The sequence below is a fragment of the Trematomus bernacchii genome, unplaced genomic scaffold, assembly GCF_902827165.1.
Source record: "Trematomus bernacchii unplaced genomic scaffold, fTreBer1.1, whole genome shotgun sequence".
NCBI classification, from domain to species: domain Eukaryota; kingdom Metazoa; phylum Chordata; class Actinopteri; order Perciformes; family Nototheniidae; genus Trematomus; species Trematomus bernacchii.
In genome coordinates this window covers 6,812,929-6,827,648 of record NW_022987641.1, presented here as the reverse complement: position 1 = coordinate 6,827,648, position 14,720 = coordinate 6,812,929, and the positions used below count along the sequence as shown (strand labels likewise).

Genomic DNA, 14,720 nt, shown 5'->3' with positions numbered 1-14,720 from the left:
CTGTTTGATCAAAATCTTCATAAAGCTTTATCTGTCCATCACTAGTGAAAAGTTTGATGTTATTTTAGCTTCTGAACGTAACCACTATAGGACAGCAGATTCTTCATTCCTTAAATGCCTTCTTTGACCTCAGATGAAGATTTATATTAACTTCAGAGGTTTTTTTTATGTATTAGACATATCCTTTCCCCTCCTATTGTCTAAGTGTGTGCATGTTATTTTTATTACCCTGGAACTTTTGTGGTTTATCATAAGACACTTTGGGTTGATCGAAACCTGGAAATTTTTTGAAAATGTGACGATTACTTCTTCATTCTCCTTCTCTGCTTCATTTTATCCTCTTTCTGTCACACAACACACACACACACACACACACACACACACACACACACACACACACACACACACACACACACACACACACACACACACACACACACACACACACACACACACACACACACAGTGTGCAGCAGCTCTGAAGGAAGGCTTTGTAAAGGGGTGCAATGATGAACGCCGAGTTGTTCTGCAAACTGAAACAAACACACACACACACACACACACACACACACACACACACACACACACACACACACACACACACACACACACACACACACACACCATGAAGGAGATGAAGGCAGTGTTGTTTCACAGAGGAACACACTCAGTCTTTATGCCTCTCAGTAGAAGACTGAGACATTGTAGACACACAAACCTTTGGAGGTTTATTAGGGATGAAACTGAAATTATTATCAATTTATTTCAAAAATCCCCATCAGAACCAACACATATAGTCAATTGCACACACATAAAAAGTCTGACCTTTTTAAAAAATTGCCTCAAATGCCTCTTTTTGAGAGATTTACTGTCACAATACAGGATTGCATGCAGAATTGTAGTGATAGCACCAGTTCTAATACTCAAATATGATCAATTTAATACAATAAAACATTAAATAGGCATGATAGGAGTATGTAACTAGTATACTAAGTATGTACATAGATCTATAATGTGATCATGGAGATGTGGACATGACATCATGAATGTGGTGCAACCAGCTTCTCATACTCTGAGGTTAAAATGTGTGCATGTGGAATAAGAGTTAATCACTGATATACTGCACTACTTAAAAGGCACATCAGAGCCATAGACAAGTGCAACAGATGTCAATAAACGTTATTTCAATATTTCTGTGTTTGGAGTTATTTTACTCCTTCCGCTGTGGTTCTGGTCAGCTGGTCACTCTGGTTGCTAACACCTTCATCACCCTCATCATATTTATCCATATCTTCATCATCATCAGTGTGTGTTTCTGCGCAGCTGCAAACAAAAGTTGTGGGCTGACTGCTCACACTGTCGTCTTTGTTCTGCACTAAAAGAAAAACAGTCACATTTCCAGCAGAGAATGAGAGAGAAAGTATAGCCACACACAGACACACAGACACACACAGACACACACACACACACACACACACACACACACACACACACACACACACACACACACACACACACACACACACACACACACACACACACACACACACACACACACACACACACACACACACACACACACACTGGGGTTATCGTTGGTGTTGACCTTGATGGCATTTCGAAAGCTGGCAATGAGGTTTGAAGTTCAAACTCTGAAAATGTGATCATGCTCTCACTGCCAAATTCATGAATGTTGTTGCCAGTCTACAGAAACCACTGACAGTATGGGAACTATTTTTAAGTGATCTAATATTCACTGTTTTATACTATTATTATTTTTTGAGCTATTAGTGTTTTATATTTGTTAATTTAGGCTTTGCATGCCTGTGTTCTCAAGACAAAGGGCTACAGGCAACAATGCCTTAGTTAAGGCAATCAGGCCAAGGTTAATTCAGCTAAAGATCACACAGATTCATCATGATCAAACACAAAGAGAATTAAAATAATCACATGTGCATGATCAAATATGATTCCCCTCACAGGCAGCCAAACTGACTTTATCAAGCATAAAAAAAGAACACGCATTTTTCAGTCATACATATCTATCTTAATTAATTAAACAATCTGTCACCAAATGAACAGATATCTTTTAAATGCTAAATAATTTGTTGTATTAAAATAGTTTATATAGAATCTTTATCTGCAAAACAATATGAGAGTGGGTGTATTAGAGTGCCTGTATGGAGAAGTATAAAGTAACATGAAATGAAATACTACTAGGTTAAGTATTTTTTTTGCCTATAGTTGAGTACAGTAATTGAGTGGAATTTGACACCACTGTTTATAGGGTTTTTAGCAGACCTACATTCAGAATATAGCTTTATTTATAGTTTCTTCTTGTTTTTATTCCGGTGTGATGTGATGAGCTATAAAAAAAACAAGCAAGCAAATAGGAGCCAGAAAGAAAGACAAACGAGAAACAGAAAGACAGGCTTTATCTGTGGGCAGTGGCGGCTCCAGAGTATTTTTGTTGGGTAATCTGGGCTAACCCATACAGTGGTGGGGCTCAAATCAGTATTTGCAATGTAATTACATACACGCTATATCGCCCCCCTTGACAGTGAAACGCCACGCGTGAGGTTTAGATTATTTCCCTGTCTCAATCCAAATTGAACTGTATGAAATAAAAAGGCACATTTGTCTTGTAGTAAATAAAAAGGGCGACCTGGAGCCAATCCTGCAATTTCCCCACAGGTGAAAGAGTTGACATGCTGAAAACCCAACCCCTGCAGGGGGGTCTGGGGGGATTCTACCCCAGGAGATTTTTTGAAATACTAACATAAAATACACATTCTGGTACTCTCTTGAGAAGAAAAATAAATAAATCTATTACTACACATTTAAAAAAATTAATGCCATTTTTGTTTCTTGTTACTTTGTTCTGAAAGCTGAACCTGCTGCTCCTCACAGAGAGAAGAGGGAAGAGGCTGTGTGAATTACTTTACACTGGCGCCGCCACTGTCTGTGGGTGTTCAGCAGTTGATCTTCTCGTTTTCCTCTCAACACATCACACAGCCGACAACTGCCGGAAGTGACCGAGCCGAACCGAACGCAACAGATAAGAACGGACAACCGCTGATAGATTTTCAGATATTTAACCGTTTTAATCCAAACAAACAGCGTTAAAACCAACATCAGGATGTCGGCTCTAAGCAGCTGGGAGCTTTGCCTCAAGTACGCACTCTTCATCTTCAATTTCGTCTTCTGGGTAAGTTAAAATATTCAAAATAACAGTTAAAGAGGAAGATAGATTAAATTTACCCCAAAAACGGTTAGCCCTTTTTATTTGTTTTATTTTCAATATAGGCCTTTGATCGAGCCAGAATTGACCAAAAACCGTGCATATTTTAATAATAATAATTATGTTTGTGGTCAATGTATATTATCATTTTATTTTTGTTTGTTTTTTGTATATTATCATCATTAGGGCTATATCAGTTGGAGCATTTCCATTCTATGCTACTTTATACTCCTCAATACCCTTTTTAAAACTAAATACGTATTTGATAGTTGCTCTGCAGATTTGTATTAATACACAATATAAATATACTAACAAATTGTGATGTAATATTATTAGTTAATCTACCGAGCAGTATATACATTATAAACAGTATCACAAATGTTGCCACTTTAAGTGTATTTTGACGCTTCTACTTCATCATCATTTTGAATGCAACACTACAGTACATGGTATAGCTACTCTTACTAAATGGGGAAATAGTATGCACATTTTTAGGTTCAACATTTTGGGTTTCTACTGTTTATGTGATTTAATGTTACAAAAAACTGTCCCTCTGAAAATATTCAAACTATATCTGAAACCTTTAAGCAACTGTCAACTTTTAAAATGGGTAAAATAAGGCAACAAAATTATTGAAAAGTCTCCATTGCTGATTTAAAAAATGCTATCCTAAGGTGTTGACATTTCAGATTACTTCTTTCCACACCGTACTCTCCTATTGTCATATCTAAATGATAACGTTGTCAGATGACTCAGTTTGCTCCAAAAGCAAGATATAAGATGAGGATTGTCCTGGATATGGGAGAGAAATATACTTTAATTTGTGCAATTGACGTCTAAATGAAACATCTTCTCATGTAGTCCTATACACTACCTCTCGGACACATGGTTGGGGTTTATAAAAACCTTTCTTGGTCTTGCTGTAGTTTTGAAAATGCTGATAAATCCCAACAGGGGGTGTGGTTGAGGCAAATGAAAGGACTGAGAAGTTGTGCAATCAATGCTTCTTTACTCCCTTCTTTTCTTTTTTCACTCTTTTGTGTCTTCTCCCCTCTGTAACAAACCCCTCTCACTCTTCCATTGATCTCCTTATCTTTAAAACAATTACTAAACAAAGGTCCAGTCTGGAGATGCACACAAACCGAACATGTTGCAGTCTGGACAGAACGCTAACAGAACACTTCATGGCAGAGAAGGGTGAAGGAAGGGAGGAGGAAGAGAGTGAGAGATGGGGGAGGCTCTAGCAGCTTGGAGACAAAGCTGGTGTTGTTGGTTTCACTGGGTCTACTGGGAGAGAGGGCTCCAGTTTCATAGCAAACAACAGAGAACCACAGCCCCTGGAGGTGTCTGTGAATACACCTGCGAAGCCTCATTTATCTTAAGACACATTATTCAAAACGAGGCGGAGATTGGTAGATCGAGTTCCATGATTTCTAATGTGATATCATATTTATTCAATAATACATATTTTTCATCTATTCCTATCTGTCAGTATTCCAGTATCTTTTTCTCACTGTGTTATCATTTAATCATACATTTAGTTCTCCTTCATTCAAAATAAAATGTGCAGCCAATCGCTTTTTATATATGCAAACAAATATTGAACACTAGCAAAGAAACCTGAGAACAGAGCGTACTGAAAGTTCAAATTAATATTGGTATAGGGACATTCTGGACAGGTAAAATGGTACTGTGTGCAGCTTTTTTATTTTTATCCACCAAAATGTTCCACTATAAATTATTGTATGTTACACAACCAGTAATGCTGTGTCAGCCACTGCCAGTTCCAAGTCATAAACAACATAAAAATAATAAAAGATATACAAAACAAATAGAAGAACCTGAATATACTTACCGATCTGAAATGTCTGGCTACGATTTGTTACCTTACCTCTAATGGAGAAAATAGAGCAGAAGCTGGAACATGTTCCTATTAGCTTACAGAGGTGTTTACTTAAATAACCAACCTCTCATTACTGCAAGCTGTTGTTCCAACATGTTTTAAATCCTCCAGATCTGTTAAGTGTCTGAGTGTACAGCGGTGCTAACTGGTGCACAGTCATGAAGTGCTTTGCGAAACTTTTAAATCTCAGATCTGGATAAAAGCCACTTTGTCCACTTGTCAAACTGCTCAACAGATGATGAGGATGCAATGGTGACCTTTAGCATCAAATGTAACTCTATGTTCCCCAACAAACTGGTCGACCTTTGACCTTTGGGTCAATGTGTCTCTGTTTTCACTAATGCTTTTTGGGTGATTGGATCAAACGTGGAATGTTTGAAACACAATAAAAGTGGTAAGGTACACCAAGATGCAATGTGATCCAATCATTCAAACAACTGTCACAAGTGAACGCATGTGAGCGCACGTATTCTGTAGTGTAACCGCTCATGCAAGGGCGTAACAGGGACATATACAACTTTAAAGTTGCAGCCCTCATTTTTGTGTACCCTTTTTTCTCATCTTTACTTCCTTATTAAATCACGTAAACCGGATTTGTCCCCATGTCAGAAAATTACAAGAAGCCTATAGATATACGTTAAGCGTTCGTTAATGGAGGAATAGACCAAGGTTACATCTAATTTCCAGCAGACTTGGCACAACACAAAATAAAAATAAAATGATATGATCAATAAATGTTTACAACCCTATAAATGTGACAAGAATGTTTAATGACAAATTAGTTAAATATGTAAACATGTTAAAGTATACACCTCTTTTTTAATATACTAAAAACCCATGTGTTTGACTAGATCTTGGCTACAAAACAAAAAAGCAATGATAATCAAATGCAACTTTTGTGGTTTAAAGCTGTTGTATCTAAAGGATTCTTGCTGTTCTGAATTTGAAAGTGGCTTTGGATAAAACATTTTTGGACTTTATGCTGCAGAGTAATCACCCTGCTCTTTGAATTGCATTCACCTGCTCTCATTTTAGTGTGAAATCCACTGCAACAGATATCCCTCCCCCTCATCTCCTCCCTCCCCTTTTGCCTGCCCCCTCACTTCCTATTAAGTACACCCAGGTGAGCCGTTCAAGGGTGCGGTTCAAACAAAAATCTTCTTTACACTCTGTGCTGTCTCTGCCGCCCACAAAGAACACGGTTTACCTCCTGAACAGAGAAACCTCTCACTTTTGGACTTTGCTTCTTCAAAAAACCTTCTCAATCTTGAACCCGGAGCCATGGGGGCACTGCAGTGTATCAAATACTTGGTGTTTGTGTTCAATTTCCTCTTCTGGGTATGTATCACTCACACAATGGTAGCTGTGATTGAAACATGAGACTCTTGATCAGATGACGCGTGTTTTTTTAGGCATTTGGTAGCTTCTTAAACTTCTGGTTTCAGGGAATTTCAAAGAAAAAAGAGAAGTGAAAATTCGTTTTAAAATGCTTGAGTTCAGGCGTTTGTTTCTGCTTTTGTCTGAGGTGTGAGGTTGCTTGTTCATAAATCATAAATGCTCTATTAGTCCCGCATTGTTGAAATAGTTTTTTCAGGATACATTTAGATAAAAAGGCATGTTTGGCAACTTTAATCAAACTCAAAACTAAAGGAAATTTCTTTTTCGCCTTACTGGTCTTCCAAGCTTAAAAACCTTTGTAATGTTTAAAAAATGCAGGTGAATTCATTAATAAACTCCTGAGGAATATACCTATTTTCTTTAGCTTGAAGAGTACTAGTTTGGGTAAACACATTCACCTGCTGTCTTCTGAGCCTCATTGTTGCCTCGGGAAGTTTTCACTGGAAAATGTGAGGTGTTCTCTGACTAAACAATGCCTGTCATGACATTAAAATGCATGTGGTGTTCCCAATGGAGATACAAACATTCTCCTCCTTATCGAATGAGTAATCAGCCGTGTTTGGACAAGTAGATCAGATTTTATAGCAAACACTTTCAGAAATGTATACATTTGATTCATTGGTATAAACACACACTTTTATTTAAGAAGAATTACTAAAAATAGGGTGAATGAGGCAGTTATCAAAGTGATCACATTTTATTTTAATATTCACTCATACAAGCTTTTAAAATGTGAATTTAGATGTTTTTCTCTGTTATCTTTTAGGTTTTGAACACGGAAAAGATATTTGAAAATATCAAATCTTACATTTTAATGGCTTAGCAGATCAGAGTACAAGCAAGCCAGGTGTTTTTGTTAATACAGTTTCATAGGAGGACTTAAACATAGTTAAAGTAAGAATAAATTAAATAAAACAACATTCAGGCAGAAGCTGCTTTACTCATGCTTCCCCTTAATTATTATTGTTTAGTAATGTCTAATTATATCTAGATACAGGTGCACCCAGTCCTTAAGTTTGTTTATGAAATGACTAAGATGTTATTTTAATGGATGTTTAATTATAATAAGAAAAGTGATCTTGCAGCAAAGCTTTTTCCACCACTTCTAAATTCCTTCAAGTTTCCATTTGAAATACAAGTCAGCTAATCAGGAATAACTGGACTCTCATTGTTTTCAGGTGTTTAACATTCCATTTCCTTTTCGTCCTGATCTTAAAAACAAAAATGAGGGTTTTGACTTCCGCAGAGGAAATTCTTGCTTGATACACCCAGAGGATGCATAACAGAAACGTTTGTTTTGTTAGAATTCTGTCTAAATTTCCACATGGCTTTCTATATGATTACTCTAATGACCTGTTTGCAGTGTTAGAATAACACCGTGACTTTTAGTCCTTGCTTAATGACTGTTTTGACATTTCTAGTCTGCAGTTGGGTGGACAAATGAGATGACAACTGAAGGTCTGATTCACAGAGAGGCATAAACATCAGATTAGAGGGGGTTATTTATTCTAACATGTAATGACTGGGCTGTTGGTAAGGAATTCTTACTGTAAACAAATTGGGCTCCTTGGTCCTGAAAAAAACTACATTTCACAAGAAACTAGTTTTGCTTTAGTGTTGAACCTGTGTAATGGCTGTATTGGCTCTATGGTACATTTTTTGAGGCTTATGAAAGCTATCAATAATGAATTTCTCTCTTGTAAGCTTCCTGTACGGCTAATGTTGCTGCCGAGTGCCTTTTGTGTTTAATGAGAGTTAATAATGTGAACCTCAAGGGGACACGTCTGATTCTTCCAGGATATTTAGGACAGCTCCTTAGTGCCTCGACTAAACAAACAAAACTCTCTTGAGAGGGTTTACTGCACTTTAACACAAATATCCATTTATCATTCAGGAAATGTCCTGTTTACATTTTTTTGTCTGTTTTTGTGTTGTCAGTCCCATACTCCTGAACATCTCAGGAACGCTTTAAGGACATTTCTTCACATTTGGCATAACTTTTACTCAAGAATGAACTGATTAGACTTTGGTGGTCAAAGGTCTCTGGACCTCACATTAAGCTTGGAAGTGCCAGAGGATTTCTTTGTTAAATATTTACGATTATAGTGACAAGACGGTTCAGTATGGTGCTGTACATTAACTGCTGCTGGGTTTACACAAGGATACAATTCACTTGAGAAATATTTCTGACAACCAAGCAGAACGTGTAGCCTGAAAAGCTCTGTGATTTCATGTTTTATGACAAAGTGTCTTGGGAGTCTCTTCAGATACTGATTTTGTATACCCTCACTTAGTGCTTGCCTTTACTGGCCAAATGATACTTGGAGTATTAAAATAAATGAGGCTTTATTTGGGGGTTCAGTGCAGTTGTGGTCATAGTTAATACATTCCCTACTTTTCAAGATTCAAATTTACTAGAAAAACATGGATATTATCTTGGATTAAAGGAATACATTTACAAATAGCCCTTATTTAATAAAATAACTAAATAATCTTTTTACACCTACAATGACCCTAATAGACCATTGTCTGTCTGGTTCATTATATGGTGTCTGATTTGAATTATTTACTTAACAGGCAGTAAAAAACAAGTTGGAAACAAATAATCAGTTGCTTGTATAAGATAACCGCTTTTATAAACTGAGATACTCCCTTACTAGTCACACAAAGGGTGAATTTGCAGTGTTGGATCAGCCAAGGGAAAGTGCAACAGGAAGTATACAAATATATATATATATATATATATAGCTGTTAAAAATAAGCAATGTCACAGTATCCCTAATCTTTACCCACACTGAGGTGGAGTCACATGTGATGATGAATTGGTCATCAGTCTGCAGCAGGAAGGCAGACATGTTGGGACACAATGCTACAAGTTAGCGCGGGGTACTCTGTCTCAGTCCCGTCTCCAGTTGCACAACAACAGGACGTCAGCTGTACGCAGAGGACGTGATGGAAAAGTTATTTGGGTGGCAACAAAGAGCTGAACTTGTGTTTAGTGGTTGCTGAGGAGTCATCCCCCATTACTGTGGGAACACTATGGGAGACGCACAAACAATAACATGCTTTTTTTTCACTGTCTTTTACTAATTATTCCAATGTTCTGGATTGATGTATGGGAATTCATATAATACATTTTTTAATCCAACATTTTATGCATGTGGTGGCTGTGGCAAATGTAGTAAAACCTCTAATAATAAAGCCTTCAGCCACATATGTCTAGTAACTGTGGTTAAGGGTCAAATGTTCTGCTTGTTGATCAGGTTCTTCTGGGTGTGTTGAGGAGGAAAATGTGTATGAATGTGAAGTGTTCTTGACTTTCTTTCTTTGTACGTTTTTATCCCCTCCTTCTCCAGTGTAAACCATAGTCTTTATTATTCCTGCATAGCTAAATAGTGTGTGAATTGTTTAACAGCAGATTTTGTATCTAAAGATGGTCTTCATGCAGCAGGAAATACACTCATTGACTTGATGTTGAAAGATCTGGATATAGATTTTAATACAGGTTTCTTTCTCTCTTTAATGCAGCTGGCAGGTACGGGGGTGCTGGCTGTGGGCCTCTGGCTGCGTTTTGACACCAGGACAGAGGGACTGTTTTCAGGAGACGAGTCGCCTACAGTCTTCTTCACCGGTAAGGCCTTTACATTACACTATCTTCTTTAGAATTGCACCCAGGTTACAATAATAGTCTTTCAGTTAGAACAACATCGCAGCCAGAAGCATCAAATCAAAGTATTTCCTCAATCACAGTGAGAAAGCTTGCCCCTCGAGCTTCACTTTACCACACATGAACCAGTGTTGAGAGACACCTTTAATTAGTAACTAGTAATGAGTTAATAAGTACATTGTCAGTGGTTTGGTTAGATATGGTGGCAGCCCTCACTTTTATATTTTGATTCAGTCTTCACACACACAACACGATTAGTGTAAACAAAGTAATGATAAGTGAAAGGCAAGTATTTACCCCAAAAAAGGCAGAAGCATTATGCGTTTATATGCCTATCCTATATTCCTATCAATTCGGGCCACCCTACATGTACATGATATTCAAATATATTAGATATTCAGGCTTTTTACAAAATGATTAGCACCTCACTGCATGTAGGTATAAGATTATTCATCTGGACCGCTTCAACACATCCTCTGCATTTAATAATAACAAGAAAGGCCCAATGCCACTCACAACTAGCTGTCTTTTCTTTTGGGCAATTCGGCACCACAACATTTCCCTTCAATGTTTCATAGATACAATCGTGAGTTATCCGTGTCCTAAAAAAAGTCTTGAAGTGTACTATTACGGGGTTTTGTGTGTGTCAGAGGTGACCTGTTGCATGCACCAGTGCTGCAACAGGAACAACCTGACTGTAGAACCCCCCCCCCCCCCCCGCTGCAGAGGGCAGCTGAGGCCAGGGTCCATCCTCCTCACATAGCTTCATTCTTCACACACTCACAGCCACGTCTTTGTGTCTCCACTGTTGTTCTCTGGAGCACTCAGAAAAAAAGACTCTCGCCCACCTTCTTCTCTCTTTGTGTTTCCATCAAACTGATAAGTGAAGTGGGCAGAGAGGCGATTGTTTAGAAATGACAAACATCTTAATGATAGCTTAGGAGGACACATATTTGCGTGTGTGGTGGTAAACCCATGACATCAGCACGCTGCTTATTGTTTTCCTACATTTCTTTGATGATTCATCATTATGAAAGCCACATTAAAGATAATGGGTCTTAAAAATGTATGGCACTGAAATCACTTTTTACAATTTATGTTTGGAATTTGACTTCGGCAATGTTTCCAGTCATTTATGACTTGTTTGATTAAATGTAATGCTGAACATGATTCATAAACGCATGCAGAGGCAGGGCAGTAAAGAAACACAAAGTATGGACTCTTGTGTATCTGCCTGGGTTTAGCAGAGTAACATCCTTTAATTTAGCATTTAGATAAGTGGAAGTACTGATACCACAGTGTAAATACTCAATTAAAGCATTACAAATGTTACTTAATTAAAATTGTAGTATAGATTTATTATAAAAGTATAATCGGAAAAATGTACTTGGGGTATAAAAGTAAAAATACTTGATGCAAAAAAACTATTGACAAATCATAGTACCAATAATTCCCTCTGAAATATATAGGTAGTAGAAATAGAAAGTAGCATGAGAGTACTTGAGTAAATCTCTTGAGATAATGTGTAACTCATTTAGATTTGAAATTAGACATCATAATCTCTAGTCTCATTCAGGTCAAGTGACGGTTGACAGATAGTACGTTTGATAAATCAGAGCAGCATGCCACCATTTTTGAAGAGATAACAAGAACCTGTTTTTTTTTTTTTTTACAAATTGGAGAATTCCTTGCAAATGGCTTCAACAGAAAGTCGGGTGGGGTTTCAATTTGCAAGTGTGAAGAAAAACATCCTCGGGAAAGGGGTCTTCCATAACCTGAATGTCTGACTTCAGTAGAAAACTCAGGAACTGCTCTCAGGATTTACCTTGATGTCAGTTATATACTGTATGTGTTGGATCACTAACAAGGTTACATTATGTACAAGCTGTACTCATTATCTCATCAGCATGGCCATCATGACTCAAGAGTATTTATTTAAAGAAAAGTGGAAATGTTTATGGAAAAGTACCCTGCAGGGTTTATATTGTCCATCTCTAATCTGCATCTTGTTGTGCAGGTGTGTACATCCTGATTGCGGCGGGGGCTCTGATGATGGTGGTGGGCTTCCTGGGATGCTGCGGAGCCATGAAGGAGTCGCCGTGCATGCTGGGATTGGTGAGTTATTCTCTGATCAGCAGTGGAACATTTTAATTGGTTAAACTGAACATAATGTTCAGTCAGAACCTCACGTGTCTGCTGAATGTATTGTATGGTATGAATGTCTTTCACCTATGTGTCCACAAAAATGCTGAGAAACTGAACTCTTATTTTTCTTTTGTAGTTCTTCTTCTTCCTGTTCCTCATCTTCGCTGTGGAGGTGGCTGCTGGGATCTGGGGCCTCTCCAACAAGGACAGGGTAAACGAAAAAACACACACACCCTTTCTTAGACTTCATTGTTTGCCTGTGGAGTTGGCATTGAACTCTGCTGTTTCTTTGTCTTTGGTCTCTGTCTGCAGGTGGTGGAGGATGTTACTGAGTTTTATAAGCAGACCTACAACAACTACAAGGACACGAAACAGGAAGCACTGAAGGAGACGCTGCGTCTCATCCACTTCGGAGTGAGTACTCAGACGTACATTGTACATGTACAAGGATGTATTTTATTCTGGAAAGTTCTTTTTTTATCAGGACCTTACTGTAATTTAATGGTATGAAATTATATTTCTACAGAATAGGTTGATGGTATCAATAGGTAGGCAGATTTAGGAGTCACTATATTTTGGCACAAAGAAGCCATGCAGCAATATATATATTTTCTTTTTTTTTTATACATGTTAATTTCTTTGTTTATTTGTTTTGTGGTGGAAGAAGAAGCCAAACACTTTATTTAAGTAAAAATAGCAACACAACAGTTGATCTGAAAATAAATGATTTCTCACATCTTTAAATATAAAGTAGGTGTGTGTGTGCTGCTGTAGGAATAAATGACTAATAAACGGTGTTGTGTGTGTGTGTGTGTGTGCGTGCAGCTGGACTGCTGCGGGCCCACAGGAACGGTGATCGATGCCGCTAAAGATATCTGCCCCAAGAAGGAAGGACTGGAGGTCCTCATCACCACGGTAACAACACACACTCACACAAACACAGGGTTTCTCACTGACCATACAGGGGCTCAGTTTGATGTTCTGTTACTGCTGTAATTCAAGAAAGGTTAAACAGGGGAATATCTCAAAAAGGGTAAAAAAAAATCACAGTTCGATTCTATTTTCCATTTTTTACTTATTCAATAAAGTCCGCTAGAGTTGGACTTTTTAAGTTTTATGTACTCGATCCACTTGTGAAAATCTGGTAGCAACATGTCCATTGTCTTTATTACTTGCATCCATTGTTCAATGTTGGGTGGCTTTTCCTAAACCACTTCTTTGTGACAGCCTTTTTAAGAATTGTATGAATACAATTTTAATGTATACCCGTTTTTTTTCAAAATAAATGTTGACATGCCTTTTCTTTCTGCTTCTGTCAGAGTTGTCCGGCTGCCATCGACGAGATGTTCAACACCAAACTGCACATTATCGGAGGGGTGGGCATTGGTATCGGGATCATCATGGTGAGTGTGATGACACATCCTGAAAAGATTTGAATGCCAACATTTATAATTTTTTAATTACTAGCAGTTGAAACATGCACATACACGTTTTTCACCCTTTGTATATTCATGTCCTCCTTCTCCTTTCAGATCTTTGGGATGATCTTCAGCATGATGCTCTGCTGTGCTATTAAGAAGTCCCGGGACTTTGTCTGAACAAAAAAAAACCTGTGTTAAATGTATGTCTTCCCACACAACGGCTTAAGAGTTTAAATCTGTTTAATGATCATAACAGTCATATTATAGTTTACTACCCGGATCCATACAGGATGACCATTCTGCGACAGTATGGATCCTCTTCAGTTGTTTGCTCTTCTTCTCTTTGGGTACAAATGTAATTAATTTGCCCGGGAAATTGAACACTTTTTATTCTAGTACCAATTATAATAAATGTGCTACTTTTCAGTTTCACAGAGAGCATGTCCGCACTACTTTTAAAGACGTTGCTGCCCTCTGGAGGACGTTGAAGAAAGAATTTAGAATAGTATCGGATCAATTTATGTAAAATATGTATAACATTGCCTGTGGTTGGTTTGTAATCTGTAACAGGCTTTTTATTTTGCAGCTAACTGGTTTTACTTTGTATTTTATGTTTGCCTGAATTTACATGAATTTTGATTTTTATAAACGCAGAACTGTGGAGTTTTATGCAAATATTTTTTGATGAATGCAGTTCAAATGTATCCTTAAAATGCCAAATAAATTAACGAATAACCACTGTTTGGTGCCACTCAGATATTTTGTGATAAATTGTAGGTGGGAGGTAATTTTACTGAGCAGAAAGGGAAGATGGAGTACAATTAATGTGGATACTAAATCGTAAGAGATTTCTCAAAAGTACAAAACAAACTGAGCTAGTTGCTTTACAGTATCCATGTCCTAGTTTTGATGGAGGAAAATACTTCTAAAAGTATCATGCAAATT

At 37.6% G+C, this 14,720-nt stretch overlaps 1 protein-coding gene across 2 annotated transcripts; it reads left to right on the top strand.

The window, feature by feature from the left end:
- The first annotated feature begins 3,139 nt into the window (after positions 1-3,139).
- Positions 3,140-14,516, top strand: cd9b (CD9 molecule b). 2 transcript variants are annotated; one of them, XM_034133331.1, is made up of 8 exons: positions 3,140-3,208; positions 10,071-10,173; positions 12,227-12,324; positions 12,491-12,565; positions 12,667-12,768; positions 13,180-13,269; positions 13,674-13,757; positions 13,887-14,516. In XM_034133331.1, the coding sequence occupies exons 1-8, from the start codon at positions 3,140-3,142 to the stop codon at positions 13,950-13,952; spliced, it is 687 nt and encodes a 228-aa protein (XP_033989222.1). In that variant the 3' UTR covers positions 13,953-14,516. The 2 variants fall into 2 exon arrangements, with proteins under 2 accessions (XP_033989222.1, XP_033989223.1); XM_034133332.1 differs by lacking the exon at positions 3,140-3,208 and adding an exon at positions 6,259-6,482 and having other exon boundaries at positions 13,887-13,952.
- The last annotated feature ends 204 nt before the right edge of the window (positions 14,517-14,720 follow it).